The sequence below is a fragment of the Meles meles genome, chromosome 15 (genome assembly GCF_922984935.1).
Source record: "Meles meles chromosome 15, mMelMel3.1 paternal haplotype, whole genome shotgun sequence".
Classification (NCBI taxonomy): Eukaryota; Metazoa; Chordata; class Mammalia; order Carnivora; family Mustelidae; genus Meles; species Meles meles.
The window spans coordinates 38,697,735-38,712,031 of NC_060080.1; the positions used below are offsets into that span (position 1 = coordinate 38,697,735).

Genomic DNA, 14,297 nt, shown 5'->3' on the forward strand with positions numbered 1-14,297 from the left:
ACCCCAGGGCGTGCTGACCGCAAGGACTGCCCAGTCTCATGCAGGCCGGATCAGGGGATATGAAGGCTCTCGGAATGAACTCCAGTCCCATCCAGAACGACCACCCGGCTGATGAGAGCCTTCCCTCTCCCCATCTCTAAGGCCTTCTGGATGGCACAATGCCCACTGGGCACACAATCTGGAGATTAGTGAGAATAAAGAGGAACGAGGAACCTGCTTAATGCTCACTAGCTTCAGGGACTAAGGGTCGGACTAATACATCACTTGGGGATAACTGGTGCCTTTTGTTCAGCTGAGTTATCTTCCGTTAACAAAGAAAATACGTCTTGTTTGACAAAAGTCTCTGGAATAAAACTGATGTTAAGCCTGCCCAAAAATAAAGGAAATATTTACCTAGTTTTTGGCTCAAGATTTCTCGAGTAAGTTCCACTCCTTGTCAGTGATCCAGTGTAAACTGGTGTACAAAACTGATCCCTATTTTACTGCCAAACTACTGCAAACAGTAAAGACTCAGAGTCAAAACGGCACCATACTGTTTTATTTCAACTCTCAAACGATAGAAGGAAATGACAACTTCTGACAATGAACCATGCAAGTCGTAACAAAGGAACAGGAAAAATATTAACAGCAAGAACAATTATTTGAAAGTGTTTCACATTTCACAGCAGTGCTTTGGCAGTACTGGCAAGTGTTTCTGGCCAACTGCTTCCCACGACAGGGGTCTGGAAGAACCCCGTCTTCTCCCTGACAGTTTACACTCTGAGTCACTATACACCACACTGCTCCACTCGCCAGACTTTTGTAAACCTCATCTTAAAATATGTATCTGAGGATTGTGCGTGATCACAACAAAAACTAACGACAAAACAGTGTGGTAGAAAAGTAAACTCTAACATTTCCAGTAAGGCATCAGGGAATCACTGCTGGCTGGGTCCTTCATTTTTACCAGTTTAAAGAAAAGTTTTCATCAATTTCTCAGCAAACCCAATATTCAGAAGCTTAACCAGCAGACTCAAGTTAAAAGTTTAAAAGATAGTCCCTTTCCTTTTTTTTTTTTTTGGTAAATGTTTCATATAAAACATGAAATCAAGTTCTACTTTAATAAAAAAAACTGAGTATTTTTAATAGTAAAAATATATATGTTTATAATTCTCTTTTTAAAAAGATATTAAATAACAATACTTCAGAAGACTGGAGTTAACCCCCCAAACCCCCCTCCCCACCAGCTCTCCCTCTGGCACAGATACATTAAGGCAAAGGCTCCTGGAGAGGCATGTCCACCAAGGTGAACACACTCTGCTCCTGCTGGGTCAACAGAAAGGCTTCTCCCTCATGTTCACAGAGCCGTCCTGCATCCCGAAGTAGACTCTCTCAGCCATGTTAATGAAAAGGCCTGTGTCCACCACACCTGCAGGATAAAGGATAGAAAATAGCATTAAGTTTCAGCTTCCCAACGCCAGAGAGTCAAGGATCATATGCAACTACTATGAGCAGTACTGGACAAATGACAGGTCTGAAGTCCTTCCTCTCTCAGAACAATGAAGAGAGATTCAGATTATTTTTATTTCTTCCTACAATCCCTTTCTTCCCTGCCTTCTTGGCTTTCTACTATACCCAAATGTGCCAACTTTTTTCCTGCCTCAGGGCCTTTGCTCATGCCCTTCTGCTTGCTGGACTACATCTTAGAGCACGTCCAAGGAGATGGTTCTTCTGCCTTCAGATATCAGATGACAGGTCATCTCTTCAGAGACTCCATAACTATTCTAAGTAACCCCCACTCCTAGTTATTTTCCTTTTTTCTTTAAATTGAAGTATAGTTGACAGATAATGTTAGATTAAGTTTCAGGTATGGAGTATAGTGATTCAATAATTCTGTACATTACACAATATTCACCATGGTAAGTGCAGTTTCCATCTGTCACCATATAAAGTTATTACAATATTACTATTTCCTATTCTGTACTTTTCATCTCCATGATGTACTTATTTTATAACTGTAAGTTTAGACCTCCCAAACCCCTTCACCCTATTTTGCCTATCCTCCCCCCCGGCCCTCCCCTCTGGCAAACAACAGTCTGTTTCTGGTTGTTTTGTTTGTTCATTTGTCTTATTTTATAGATCCCACATGTAAGTGAAATTATACAGTATTTGTCTTTCCATGACTTACTTCACTTAGCATAAGACCCTCTAGGTCCATCCACATTGCTGAAAAATGGCTTGATCTCATTCTTTTTGATGGCTGAGTAAAATCCCCATTGCACATATGTACCAAATCTTTATCCATTCATCTGTCAACAGACACTTATGCTGCTCCCCATCTTGGTTACTACAAATAATGCTCCAATAAACAAAGGTGCATACATCTTTTCAAATTACTGTTTTCATTTCCTTTGGGTAAATACCCAACAGTGGAATTACTGGATCATATAATACTTTTTAATCTTTTGAGGAACCTCCATATGGTTTTCCACAGTAGTTACACCAATTTCTCTTCCCACCAACAGAGCATAAGGGTTCTCTTTTCTTCACATTCTCACCAACATTTCTTTTTGGGTTCTTTTTTTAACAATTGTTATTTCTTATCTTTTTTATTCTAGTCATTCTGACAGGTATAAGGTGGTATCTCTTTGTGGTTTTAAATTTGCATTTCCCTGCTGATTAGTGATGCTCACCAGCTTGTGATTATTAGCCATCGTTATGTCTTCTCTGGAAAAAATGTTTATAGAGGTCCTCTGCCCAGTTTTTAATTATGTTATTAGTTTTTTGTGTTGAGTTGTGAAAGTTCTTTATACATTCATTTGCAGATATGCTCTCCCATTCAGCAGGCTGCTTTTTCACTTTGTTGATGATTTCCTTCACTGTGCAAAAGCTTTTCAGTTTAATACAGTCCCAGTAGTTTATTTTTGCTTTTCTTTCCCTTGCCTGGGGAGAAAGATCCAGGAAAAAATGTTGCTGAAGCCAATGTCCTATTTCCTTTCAGGAGTTTCATGGCTTCAGGTCTCACATTTAACCCATTTTGAGTTTACTTTTGTGTGGTGTAAGAAAAGTGGTCCAGTTTCATTCTTTTGCATGTAGCTGTCCAGTCGTTCCAACACCATTTTTGAAAGGACTGTCTTTTCCCCATTGTATATTCTTGCCTTCTTTGTCATAGGTTAATTGACCATAGATTTATGAGTTTATTTCTAAACTTTCTTTTCTGTTCCACTGATTAATGTGCCCACTTTTGTGACAGTACCATCCTGGTTTGATTATTGCAACTTTGTTGCGTATCTTGAAATCTGGGACTGTGTTACCGTCAGCCTTGTTCTTCTTTCTCAAGACTGCTTTGGCAATTTGCGCACCTAGTTAACCTCAATCATACGATTGGCCTTAGAACTTTCCCTCACAGAGTGTTAAGAAGACATTTGCAATGCATAAATCCAACAGAAGACTTGCATCAAAATATGTAAAAAAATTCTCCAAATCAGTAAGACAGACAACCTAGCAGAAAAATGGACCCAAAAAAAGGTACTTTACAAAAGAGGCCATGTAAAATGGCCAATAAACATTAGAAATGGTGCTCAGACTAATTAGTGAAAAGAGAATGCAAATGAAAATGACAAGATACCACTACACACTCACCAGAATGAACACATAATGAAATCTGACTAGAATGCAAAGACACTCCCACTCAGATAGTAGGAATACACACTGGCAAAACCACCTTGAAAAACATCCGTTAGTACATCTTCTAAAGCTGAACAAATTCATACTGAACAATCCAGCAATTCTACTCCTAGGTATATATGCCACCGGCAGGCACACATATGGTCATCAAAAGACACATATGCAAGAATGTTCATAGCAGCACTTTTCCCAACAGCTAAAAACTGGCAACACATCAATGCCCAGCAGGAGTAGATGGCTGTACAAACATTTTTCTTCAGACACATAGATATGATGGAATACTATCTAGTGATGCGAATTTACCACAACTGTAAGCAACATTTACTGAAAATATTTATATATACACAATACCACAATGAGATAATACTGTTCAACTATCAGGAAAACAAGTCTGATGGATTAGTGTGTAGGGAAAATTGTTAGTAGAGGGGTAAACTGGTGCGATCAATGCAGGACAACTTAGCACCATCTGACAGGGGGAAAGGTGGGGCGGGGGGGAAGAAGAGACTTTTCGCCCTTTACGCTTATAATACTGAACAATGTCAATTAAAAAGAATTTTAAGGGATGCCTGGGTGGCTCAGTCGGTTGAGCATCTGCTCAGGTCATGATCCCAGGGCCCTGGGATCGAGTCTGCATCAGGATCCCTGCTCAGCTGGAGTCTTGTCTTCTTCTCCTTCTACCCCTCCCTTCTGCTCGTGATCTCTCTCTCATGCTCACTCACTCACAAATAAATAAAATCTTAAAAAAAATTTTTTTTTAATTGAAACGTCAGAAGATGGCTCCCAATATATAAAGAAATACAATCATCTATCACTGAGGGAAAGCCATGAAGCAGAGAAAGGAGCTGCTGAAACTAAGTCCCCAGCACGTCACTGCAGTTTCCCAAAGGAAGCACAGAGGCCACGAAAGACTCATCCTTTCCAACAGTTCTGTAATACAAGGTGACAGCTCCCCCTGATCCAAGGGAAGTCAAACCAGGTTCAGAAAAGGCTTCAGAAAAAGAGAAGAGATGAAAGGCAAGAGCTGAAGGTCTGATCTTAGAGCACCCCCTCTGTAGGTTACTGACCACCACCAGTAGTGGAAAGGGCAGAGGTGACTCACTGTGAGCATGGGGCCCAGAATCCATGACCCTGTGCTCTGGGTGGAACCCAATGGAACATCCAAGGGAAAGAGTGACCAGCCAGGCACCAGTCCAGCTGTCCTCTAAGTGTCCTCACATACATAAATGTATGTGGGGCAAGGACAGGGCGACAGGGACAGACAGATTATTCTTCCCTTCCTTGGATTTTGGCCCAGCAGTACCGTAACAGACCAAATCAGAGAAAGAAGAGAGAAAACGGGAGAGGCAATGAACCACACCGATGCTTCTGGTTAGCATGATTTAACATTTACCCTTTCTTTTTTCATTTTCTTTGGTTTAAATTCCTGAGATTCTGAACTTCTCTAGGCTGTAGCTTCCACTTACTGAGGCAGAGGGCAAATATAGGTGAAACTTCCTCATGAGGGACTGCTCAGTGTCTCAAAAAGCCAAGAAGGTCTAAGCAGGAGCAACAGAGCTACCTAGTGGGCACTGCAAGAAATCCACCTACAGAGGAACGGCGCCCACACTGATGAGCTGCCTTTTTTTTTTTTTTTTTTAAGGTTTCACTGGTGAATTTTATTACAGTCCTAAAGAAGAAATGATGCCTATTTTTACACAAATGCTTCCAGAAAATTGAAGGAGGTCAATATTACCCTAATACAAAAAATAGATATTATAGGAAAGGAAAAGAGACACGTATTTCTCATGAATACAGATGCATGTACTGTCTGTAATAAAATTTCAATGATCAAATTCAGCATTGTCTAAAATTATAATATTTAACAACTATGATGGTTAATTTTACATGTCAACTTAACTGGGCTGCTTCCTATACAATCCTCTGGGTTTATCTGCATTATCATCACGGGAAATGCTCCCATTTTGCTAAGAGTGACCTCTACATCTTCTCTTCTTCTTGCCCTCTTGGTTCATTACTTCTTCCATTAAGTGAGAACACTAAATAAGACAAAGAGCATAATTCAACTCCTCTTTTTTGCTTAAAGCTTCTGCTATGAGACTGTCAGTCAAAGACTAAAACAGCAGACCAAAGGAAGGCTAGAAGAATTAGCTCCTTATTACAGGGCATATAGTCACACCTTTTTTATTCCCAAATAGCACAGATAACTTACAATCTAGCATATTTAATTAATGGTGACAATACTAGCCTTTCTTCCCAGGGATTTATTCATTCAACAAACAATACTATCCTTTCTTCCTAGGGATTTATTCATTCAACAAACACTCCTTTTTGCGCTAGGCATCATGTTAACTCATTTAATCCAACGATCCTATGAAGTAGGCACTAGTATTAGCTTCTTTTACAGAGGAAGAAAGTGAGTCACGGAGACGTTAACTAACTGCACAACGTTCACACTGACAGACTGAGGCTGGGTCAGGAACCTCACCCAGGCAGTCTGCTCCTGGACCTACTCTCAGCCACTACAATCTGCTCAACTGACCTTACCTGCCCCATTAGCCAGTCAGTCAGCTCTGTGCCCAAGAATATTCTATGCCATGGAATCTTCCCAGTCAGAATCTTGGTCTCTCAATACCATAAGACTGATGTCTCTCACAACTGCTTCTTCCATCTGACCCTCTGGTATGGGCTTTCAGTACTTCCCTCTGGTCTGGATGCATAACTCACCTCCACACTGCCCACAAGCCTTACCCATGGCCCCAGATCCCTGCTACATGCATTAGAGGCTCTCCTACCCCAGTTGTTCATGCCATACCACCACCCCGGGGCGCCTGGGTGGCTCAGTGGGTTAAAGCCTCTGCCTTCGGCTCAGGTCATGGTCTCAGGGTCCTGGGATCGAGCCCCGCATCGGGCTCTCTGCTCAGCTGGGAGCCTGCTTCCTCCTCTCTCTCTGCCTGCCTCTCCGCCTACTTGTGATCTCTCTGTCAAATAAATAAATTTTTTTAAAAAATTAAAAAAAAAATAGTTTATCCATACCACCACCCCTCCTCAACCTGGCACCCGAAGGACTGAAGGTTCAAGGTCTAGAGGCAGACAACTCAGCGCTCCCCTCTTGGCAACATAGCCCTTGGGCAAGTCGTTGCTCTCTAACTATCTCATCCAACTGGAGAATCAAACGAGACATTTTTAACATTTAGTCAGTGTCTAGATTACACTGTGCTAAGGTACAGGTCAAAAGCCACCTCTCCTCCATGAATTTTCCCACATTCCCCAAAGAAAGCAACCTAAGTGCCCTGTAGACTCTTGGCAAATTCAGCACACTCCATCTTCTCTGTAGGCATGGCTCTACGCATGAACTCTCCCTGAGACTGCTTCCATGCTCTAGGGTGGGAGCTTTCCCTGTTAACATGTGGGGCAGCACCTGTAGGGCAGCACCTATGGCACGTACCTGATGAGTATGGGCGAATGGAGTCATTTTTCCCCACTACTCAAGAAGAGAGCCCACAAAAATGAAAGAGCCAAGTCAAGTTTCTGGAAGGGAAGGCTCTATGCAGAGAGGGTGAGCTTTTTCAAGGCAACCCCTCTGACACTCCATCAGCTCCAGGCCTATCCCAAATGAAGTGACTTGTGAAATGCATAACCAACAAGCCCGCTAGGTAAGCAGTAACTATGGGGGTGGGAGGGAAACGATGCGGGAAGCAAAGACACAATGTCAGAAACTTCAAGCAAGGTACAAAGGAAATTTTTCTTTCCAACCAAGTTTTATAAAACCCACACCCATCATGCCTCCTATGGTCAGAGGCAGGGGACAGTTACAAGGTGCTTGGGTGTCTACACTCAACGAACCCCACTCACATCACCTGGGATCATTTTGATAGCTGTGTTCACTTCACTCCATTTGTGCACCCGATCAAACTTCCAGTCCAGGATAAAATTCCCATTATCCGTCACCACAGGACCCTAGAAGGTAAATTTTCCACATTTACAGAGGATGTAGATACAGGCAGGCAGAGAGGGGCAGGAAGGTGAAGGGGACACCAAAGACAAGTATCTTAATTGACCCACTCTAGCCAGTACCCCTGCCTCATGCTTTCTAGAAGGCAGTGCCATGAAGAAGTAATGAGCAGGAGCTTTGGCGTCAGAATTTGAGTCTTGAAGCCACATGCATACAGAGGAGGCTCAGAGGAGCCATTAACCCCTGTGAGCTTCAGATTCCTCAACTCCATGAAGGGGTAAGGATTCATACTTGAAAGGCAGCTTGCATATAAACCATATGGGTAAGCATTCACCACAGTGAGGACTCACAGGAAGGGTTCGACAGTTCTTAGCTGCTGTTCGAATGAAAAACGATAGCAACAGATGCCAACTATCCACGGGGTGCAACAGTCTCACCGCCTCTCACTGGGTGCCCAATAACGCAGAACAAGGCAGTGCTACTGTACCCGTCACTGAGCAGACCCTCCCACCAAAAGAGGAAGCAGAGATGTGTTCTGGGGTCCAAAAAGAAAAAAAGGCAGGGGGTAGTTTTAGATAATTAATCCAAAATTCCTAGAGCAGGAGAAGGCATTTGGGACCACGAATGTTGACAGAACACTACAGTCACAGGTAAGGAAACTAGGCCGTGCCCACAGGCTGAAGGCGACGGGGTGGGAGTTCAGTGAAGGGACCCAGGAAGGCAGGATGCTGGGGCTCTCATATGGAGTCACCGCGGTCTCGAGAGGGAACCTCCCCCTCCAACAGTCTCCAGGCTTTTCAGCTACAGAGGGGACCAGACTCAGAGTTCTGTACAACCACAAGGATTAGAACTGATGTTTCAAACATCAGAGAAACACCAGGAAAAAAAACAAAACACATCAATATAAAAATGTATCAGGGTAGAGTTATAGATCATTTGTTTTGTCTTCTGTATCTTCCAAACTTGTTATACAGTTTTATCTAAAATTACACTTGGTTTTTAGATTATTGCTTTTGCTAGTTTGTTTATTTAAGTGTAGGAGGGGAAAAAATGCTGAAGAAAACATTTCCACTAAGTTTCTGGAATGTATTCCTAAGGAAGGGTTCACATCCCCCAGGAAATTCTACTTCTTATCCCATTCAATAAAAGAATGAAGTAAGAGGAGAAAAGGGAAATTATACCATGGAACCTGGAAAACTTCCTGCCCCAGGGCACTTCCCTAAGCCCATTTTTAGCTGCTCTGAAGCCTGCCAGTCCAGACGCCAAGGGACCCAGAGAAAGGATCAATCCCCCGCCATGTCTACAGAGAACATGCGCTACATTAAGTATAGTAATAGCTACATGAGTTTGAATATAGAAACTAATAAAGCTGGGGCACCTGGGTGGCTCAGGTTAAAGCCTCTGCCTTCAGCTCAGGTTGTGATCCTGGGGTCCTGGGATCGAGCCCCTCGTCAGGCTCTCTAGCTCGGCGGGGAGCCTGCTTCTCTTCCTCTCTCTCTGCCTGCCTGTCTGCCTACTTGTGATCTCCGTCAAATAAATAAATAATAAAATCTTTGGGAAAAAAAAGAAACTAATAAAGCTAGTACTCTAAAAATGAACCAATAACCTGATTAAAAATAAATAAATAAAAGCTGACTACCCAGGCTACGTAACAGAGGACCCTACTGAGGCAAAGAGGAGGACACTACACGGAGAACCTGGACCTCCCTTGAGAAACCTCCCTGGCCACTTACTGCCTTGTTGACGGCCATTCGAAGTTCAATCACGCCCCCAAACTTCTGGGTCACAGCTCGGCTCACTGGGACATAGGCCATTGGGATGACCTCAATGGGGATTCCTTTGTGCCACTGATCCCCAAGGTTCTTTGAATCTTTCCTGGGAAGAAAGTCAAAAAAAATACAATAAATAAGCTCAATGGTACATATAGATAAACACCAAATTCAGACATCACAAGCAGGCAAGGGCAGAGAACAGGGACAAACACACAGGGCTTCAAACATTTTCGCTATGTTTTACTATTTAAGAAATAAGGTATTTGAAGTAAATACAACAAAAATGTTAAACCTGGGTATGACTGGCTTGTGGGTATACAGGTGTTTATTATTTATGTTCTTTCTACAACTGTAATATCTCGTAAGTAAAAACAAATTTTTTTTTAATTCACAGGCTCAGCACAAGTGCCTTCTACCAGACTCCTTGAAGAAGGATCTGAGAGCCTGGTCAAAGACCACGCACAACACAGGTCATGTGTGAGCCCAGAGGAAGCAGGACATGCTGAGTCACTGCCCGTGGGCAGGGCCTGTCCTTCCTCTGCAGCTCCCTCCAAGGATCAAATGAGGGATATATGAGGACATGCTCTTGTCACCAGACTGACAAGCTGTCTCCTCCTCCTGCCAATAGACACATAACATAGCAGTATGTAGTACCTGCAGCAGAACAGAACAAAATCCTCCGAGACACTGCTCTCAGTCCTAGCCATCAGTCTCAGAAAGTCAGACAGCCCCTCCCTTTCTCTATTTCCTCCTCTATAAAACAGGGATGAGGCTGGGGTCTGCTCTACCTCCCCAATGGACAGCTCAGGACACTCAACACTGTACCTGAAGTCAGCGATCACGATGAAGCGGCTGGCATATCCAGCCACAATTTTCTCCTGGGTGAGGCAGCCTCTGGGGAAAGGAAGAGGCAAATGAACACAGGCAGGACACAAACTCAATTTGAAAACTAAGGTCAGAGACAGTAAACCCAAATCCACTTAATGAGAAATTTAATTTGTACTTCTTAAAGGAAATCCCCAGTTCCACCATGCTGTGCAATGGACTGAACTGCGTCCCTCCCAAACTTTGTATCAAAGCCCTAACTCCCAATGTGCTCTTGGAAGATGAGGCCTCTGAGGAAGTAATTATGGTTAAATGCAGTTGTAAGGGGGTCCCTGGTCTGACAGGATCAGTGTCCTTAGAAGAAAAGACACCAGAGAGCTCACTTGCTCTCTTTCCACCCTGAGGGCACAATGACGAGGCAGCCAACTGGAGCCAGGAGTCTCCAGAACCACTGAGAAACTGCTGCTGAAGCCACCCAGTCTACAGCATTTTGTTAAGGTAGCCTGAGCCAAGACGCTTTGCTTCTAGTCAATGGACTATGAAAACATGAGCCGGAGTCTAGGAAAAATGGTTCCCAGTAAGGCCAGGTACACGCCTATCGAAGATGCATCTATGTTCAGGGAAAGGTCAACTGAGCATGGCATGAATGGAAGGGTCTATAACAGGAGGACAAGCCTTGAACAACCTGTCCTGTCCACTATTTGACAGATGGGGCACATGATGACATTCAAACATATATTGTATTGTTACAGTCTGCTGGATTATGAGAACCAACAAAGCAGGACTTTACTCTCTTCAACTCACCATTCCCTATCCACCAATCAACATTTAAGAAATACACAATGTTCTCCGAATGAATGAATGAATATGTAACAACTGCTCACAGAGGGTAAGAGCAGCTTTAAGGCAAAGATCACACACGAATGCCCACAGACCTAATACACCCGCCCCAACAATGTATTTGGTCTGAGTCACACAGGTTTTAAATTTTGAATCAGCAGAGGGATGCAGATACAGAGAATCCATTAAGATGAGTAACCTCAACAAAGAGGCCCAGGTTCCCGGTCAGCAGACTGCTACTCACGACTAGAAATGCCAAGCTGGCTCTACAGCTACCGGCTATCTACTTCCTAGTAGAAAGACAAGCTCACATAGGGCACAGTGGCCATTTGTTTATTCTGCCTTCCACTCTGCTTTGCTGAGGATTAACCAGCAGTAGTCTTTACCAAGAAAGTTCCCATGACACTCACCCACCGCCCTTGATGAGATTGAGATCGGCATCTACTTCATCAGCACCATCGATTGCAAGGTCAATCTGTGTTGGAGTTGGGGGAGGGGGAGGAAAGGTACAGAAACTATTAAGACCTCTGTGTAAAGCTTGAACATGTAATGACTCATCAGATGCTTAGCAGCCCTATTAGCTAGGTATAGTTATTCCCATTTAAGCAGTAAAAAAAAACAGGCTCTGAGAGGTTAAGCTATTCCACTAAGGTCACCGGGAAAGAAATATGGAGTCTGGAAACCACACCTGGGTCCAGCTCTTACCCATAACATTACACTCCCTTTTCTCACTGATAGGCTTCTCTGTGGAGGAGCTAGAATTATTGAGTACACAATCCCGATGTGGGTGACATCACCCCCAAGTACAGAAAAGATACACAGTACATCTATGGTATTAAAATTTCACTGAGGGGAGTGCAACAGAAAAAAGGCTAAGAAAAACTGATTCAGAAGTCTCCATACTAATATGGCAAAAAGAAAGGCAGTTTTTGTTTGTTTTTTTAAAGATTTTATTTATTTGACAGAGAGACAGCGAGAGAGAGAGAGAGAAAACACAAGCAGGGGGAGAGGGAGAAGCAGGCCTCCTGCCGAGCAGGGAGCCCGATGCGGGGCTCAATCCCAGGACCCTGGGATCATGACCTGAGCCTAAGGCAGACACTTAATGACTGAGCCACCAAGGGGCCCAAAAAGGAGTTCTGAGCAGACAGAGAAAACCCAATGAAGAGTTATAAAGCTGACACACATGTGATGTGATCTGCAATTGGAAAGTAACTGAGGCACCCCCACTATGACCCCCCAAAGCATCTGTCTGGGCTCGCCCACTCCCACTGTTAGAAAATTCTACCACCAACCCAAGAGCAGTCAGGAGCAACTGGGTTCATGCATCTTTCAAGATCCAAAAATCAAGGACACTGGGACTCTGCATGGACAATGTGGGAGCCTTAAGTATGGCTATTGAAAACAGCAGTATGAAAAAAACCTCAGGGCACAAATCAGTTCAAGTTGTTTGACATGGCACAGGTGTAAATAAAGTGTACCAAGCTTCGGCTTCTCTGTGCTTCCATCCTTTCACGGATCCTACCGTTTGTCTGAAGAGACAGCCTGCACTGCTTCCCTCCTCCCGCACTAACCCCAAGGCCAGGCTATGGATGCCACGGCAACTCTCTGCGGCCTGGAAGGCTGCAACCTTCTTTGTGTGAGTTCCAGGCCCACCTTCAGCCCAAACCACGCTCCTTCCAGTGCTCAGCACTGACTCACTCTGCTCTGGCTCTGCCCACAGAAATCCCCCAACAAGCCCCTCCCATGGTTCTAACTCACCCCTCTGAGGCCCACATGTTCCAGGACGACACAGGTGAGTGGACCAGGTTAGTACCTTCTCTGGAATGCTCTCTCCTGGCCTGGCCAGCCTCCCTTCACAGCTCTGCTCCAACTTTACCTCTCCCCCCAAAAACCCTTCTAAGCAGCACTGCTCCAGCCCCAGAGGCATCTGAATTCATATTCAGGCTCTACCAGTTACTGGGAGCATGGCTTTGGCAAATGGCTTGCCCTCTGTGTCTGTTTCACACCTGTAAAATGGGATGATGATGGTATACGTCCTCAAGACTACTGGAGATTAAGTGGCTGACCGCAGACCTAGCACGCAGCATAACACATGGCTACAGGAAGGGCTCCGTCTATGCCAGCTGGAGTACGCTGCTCACCCTCATCCCCTCCAGTCTTTCAGCTGTTCAGCTATCTTTGCCATAACATGTCACCGTAATCTGTTTTCAAATGTCCATGGCTGCCTCAGACAATTACTTCTCATCTCCACTTAGGTGGCAAGCTCCATGGGCTGGCTCACTCTTCTACTTCTATACAAGTATACCACAGGAGTTTTAAATCCACCCCTAGGTTTGTCTAATCCCCCTTCACGACGATCATACTGAGCCCTCAGGGTTAAACCACAGGGAATGTACTGGAAACTAACAACCTCTCCTCTCGTGACCTAAGCCAAATTTAATATTCAAAATCCCAAGAGAAATGGGATGTATGACTCACTGACCTTTCTCCTAGATTCAACAAGATATCCCAGAGCCCACGCACAAGTGACAGCCATGAAAAAGGAGATAAAAGACACAGCAGCCCCTCTCTCGCTTACCTCTGGGTGTCGGTCCAGGTCACTGAGAGTTAAGCCATACTGCAAAATGAGCTGACGGGCCTGTGGAGAACAAGAAAAAAACCCCATAATCATTTACTCTGAACACGTGGCAAAGATTCTCAGCATTCTTTTGGATCTAAGTGTTTGACCTGGAGTCCTGACCAAGGCTCCCTCCCAAATCCAGCTGGAATCACTAAGAGGTAGGAGCTCTAGCTCCGTGAATGGCAAACTAAGTTAATTCATCCTGGAAGCCAGAAGGAGGCAAAGAGCATAGAGTGAGACTCCCAGTGCCAGGCTAAGAATTCCTTCTCTGTGACCTGTTATTTAAGACAATGCCATGTACTCCTAAAGCTAATGGTAATACAGTATTTTTTAAAAAAGCAAAAACAAAACCTTCCTACAATAAAAACTGAATTGATACAGAGTGATTTCCAGGTTATCATGAAGAAAAATAAGCAAAAGAATCTACACAGAGCAGAAGGTATTAAAGGCAGGATGTCCAGAACAGCTAAGGAAGGAACTCAGCAAATTGCAAACACCACACTGGGAAAGACTTAGGATTTACTTTAGAGACATGCCTCATAATATTAACCTTTCAAAGGAGCTGACAAAATGGGAGAAGTGGTGTGGTTACCAACACCACGTGGCCCTGAGAGGACTG

The 14,297-nt window shown here is 44.0% G+C and overlaps 1 protein-coding gene across 1 annotated transcript in view; it reads right to left on the minus strand.

The window, feature by feature from the left end:
* Nucleotides 1-518: 518 nt before the first annotated feature.
* Nucleotides 519-14,297, minus strand: part of RPIA (ribose 5-phosphate isomerase A) — a 42,284-nt gene continuing 28,505 nt past the window's right edge. The window contains exons 4-9 of the mRNA XM_045979915.1: nucleotides 13,637-13,696; nucleotides 11,469-11,533; nucleotides 10,219-10,287; nucleotides 9,355-9,496; nucleotides 7,527-7,626; nucleotides 519-1,408 (exon numbers count right to left, since the gene is read on the minus strand). Coding sequence (XP_045835871.1) covers nucleotides 1,311-1,408; nucleotides 7,527-7,626; nucleotides 9,355-9,496; nucleotides 10,219-10,287; nucleotides 11,469-11,533; nucleotides 13,637-13,696 — 534 coding nt within the window. The 3' untranslated portion in view covers nucleotides 519-1,310. The remainder of the gene's footprint in view (nucleotides 1,409-7,526; nucleotides 7,627-9,354; nucleotides 9,497-10,218; nucleotides 10,288-11,468; nucleotides 11,534-13,636; nucleotides 13,697-14,297) is intronic.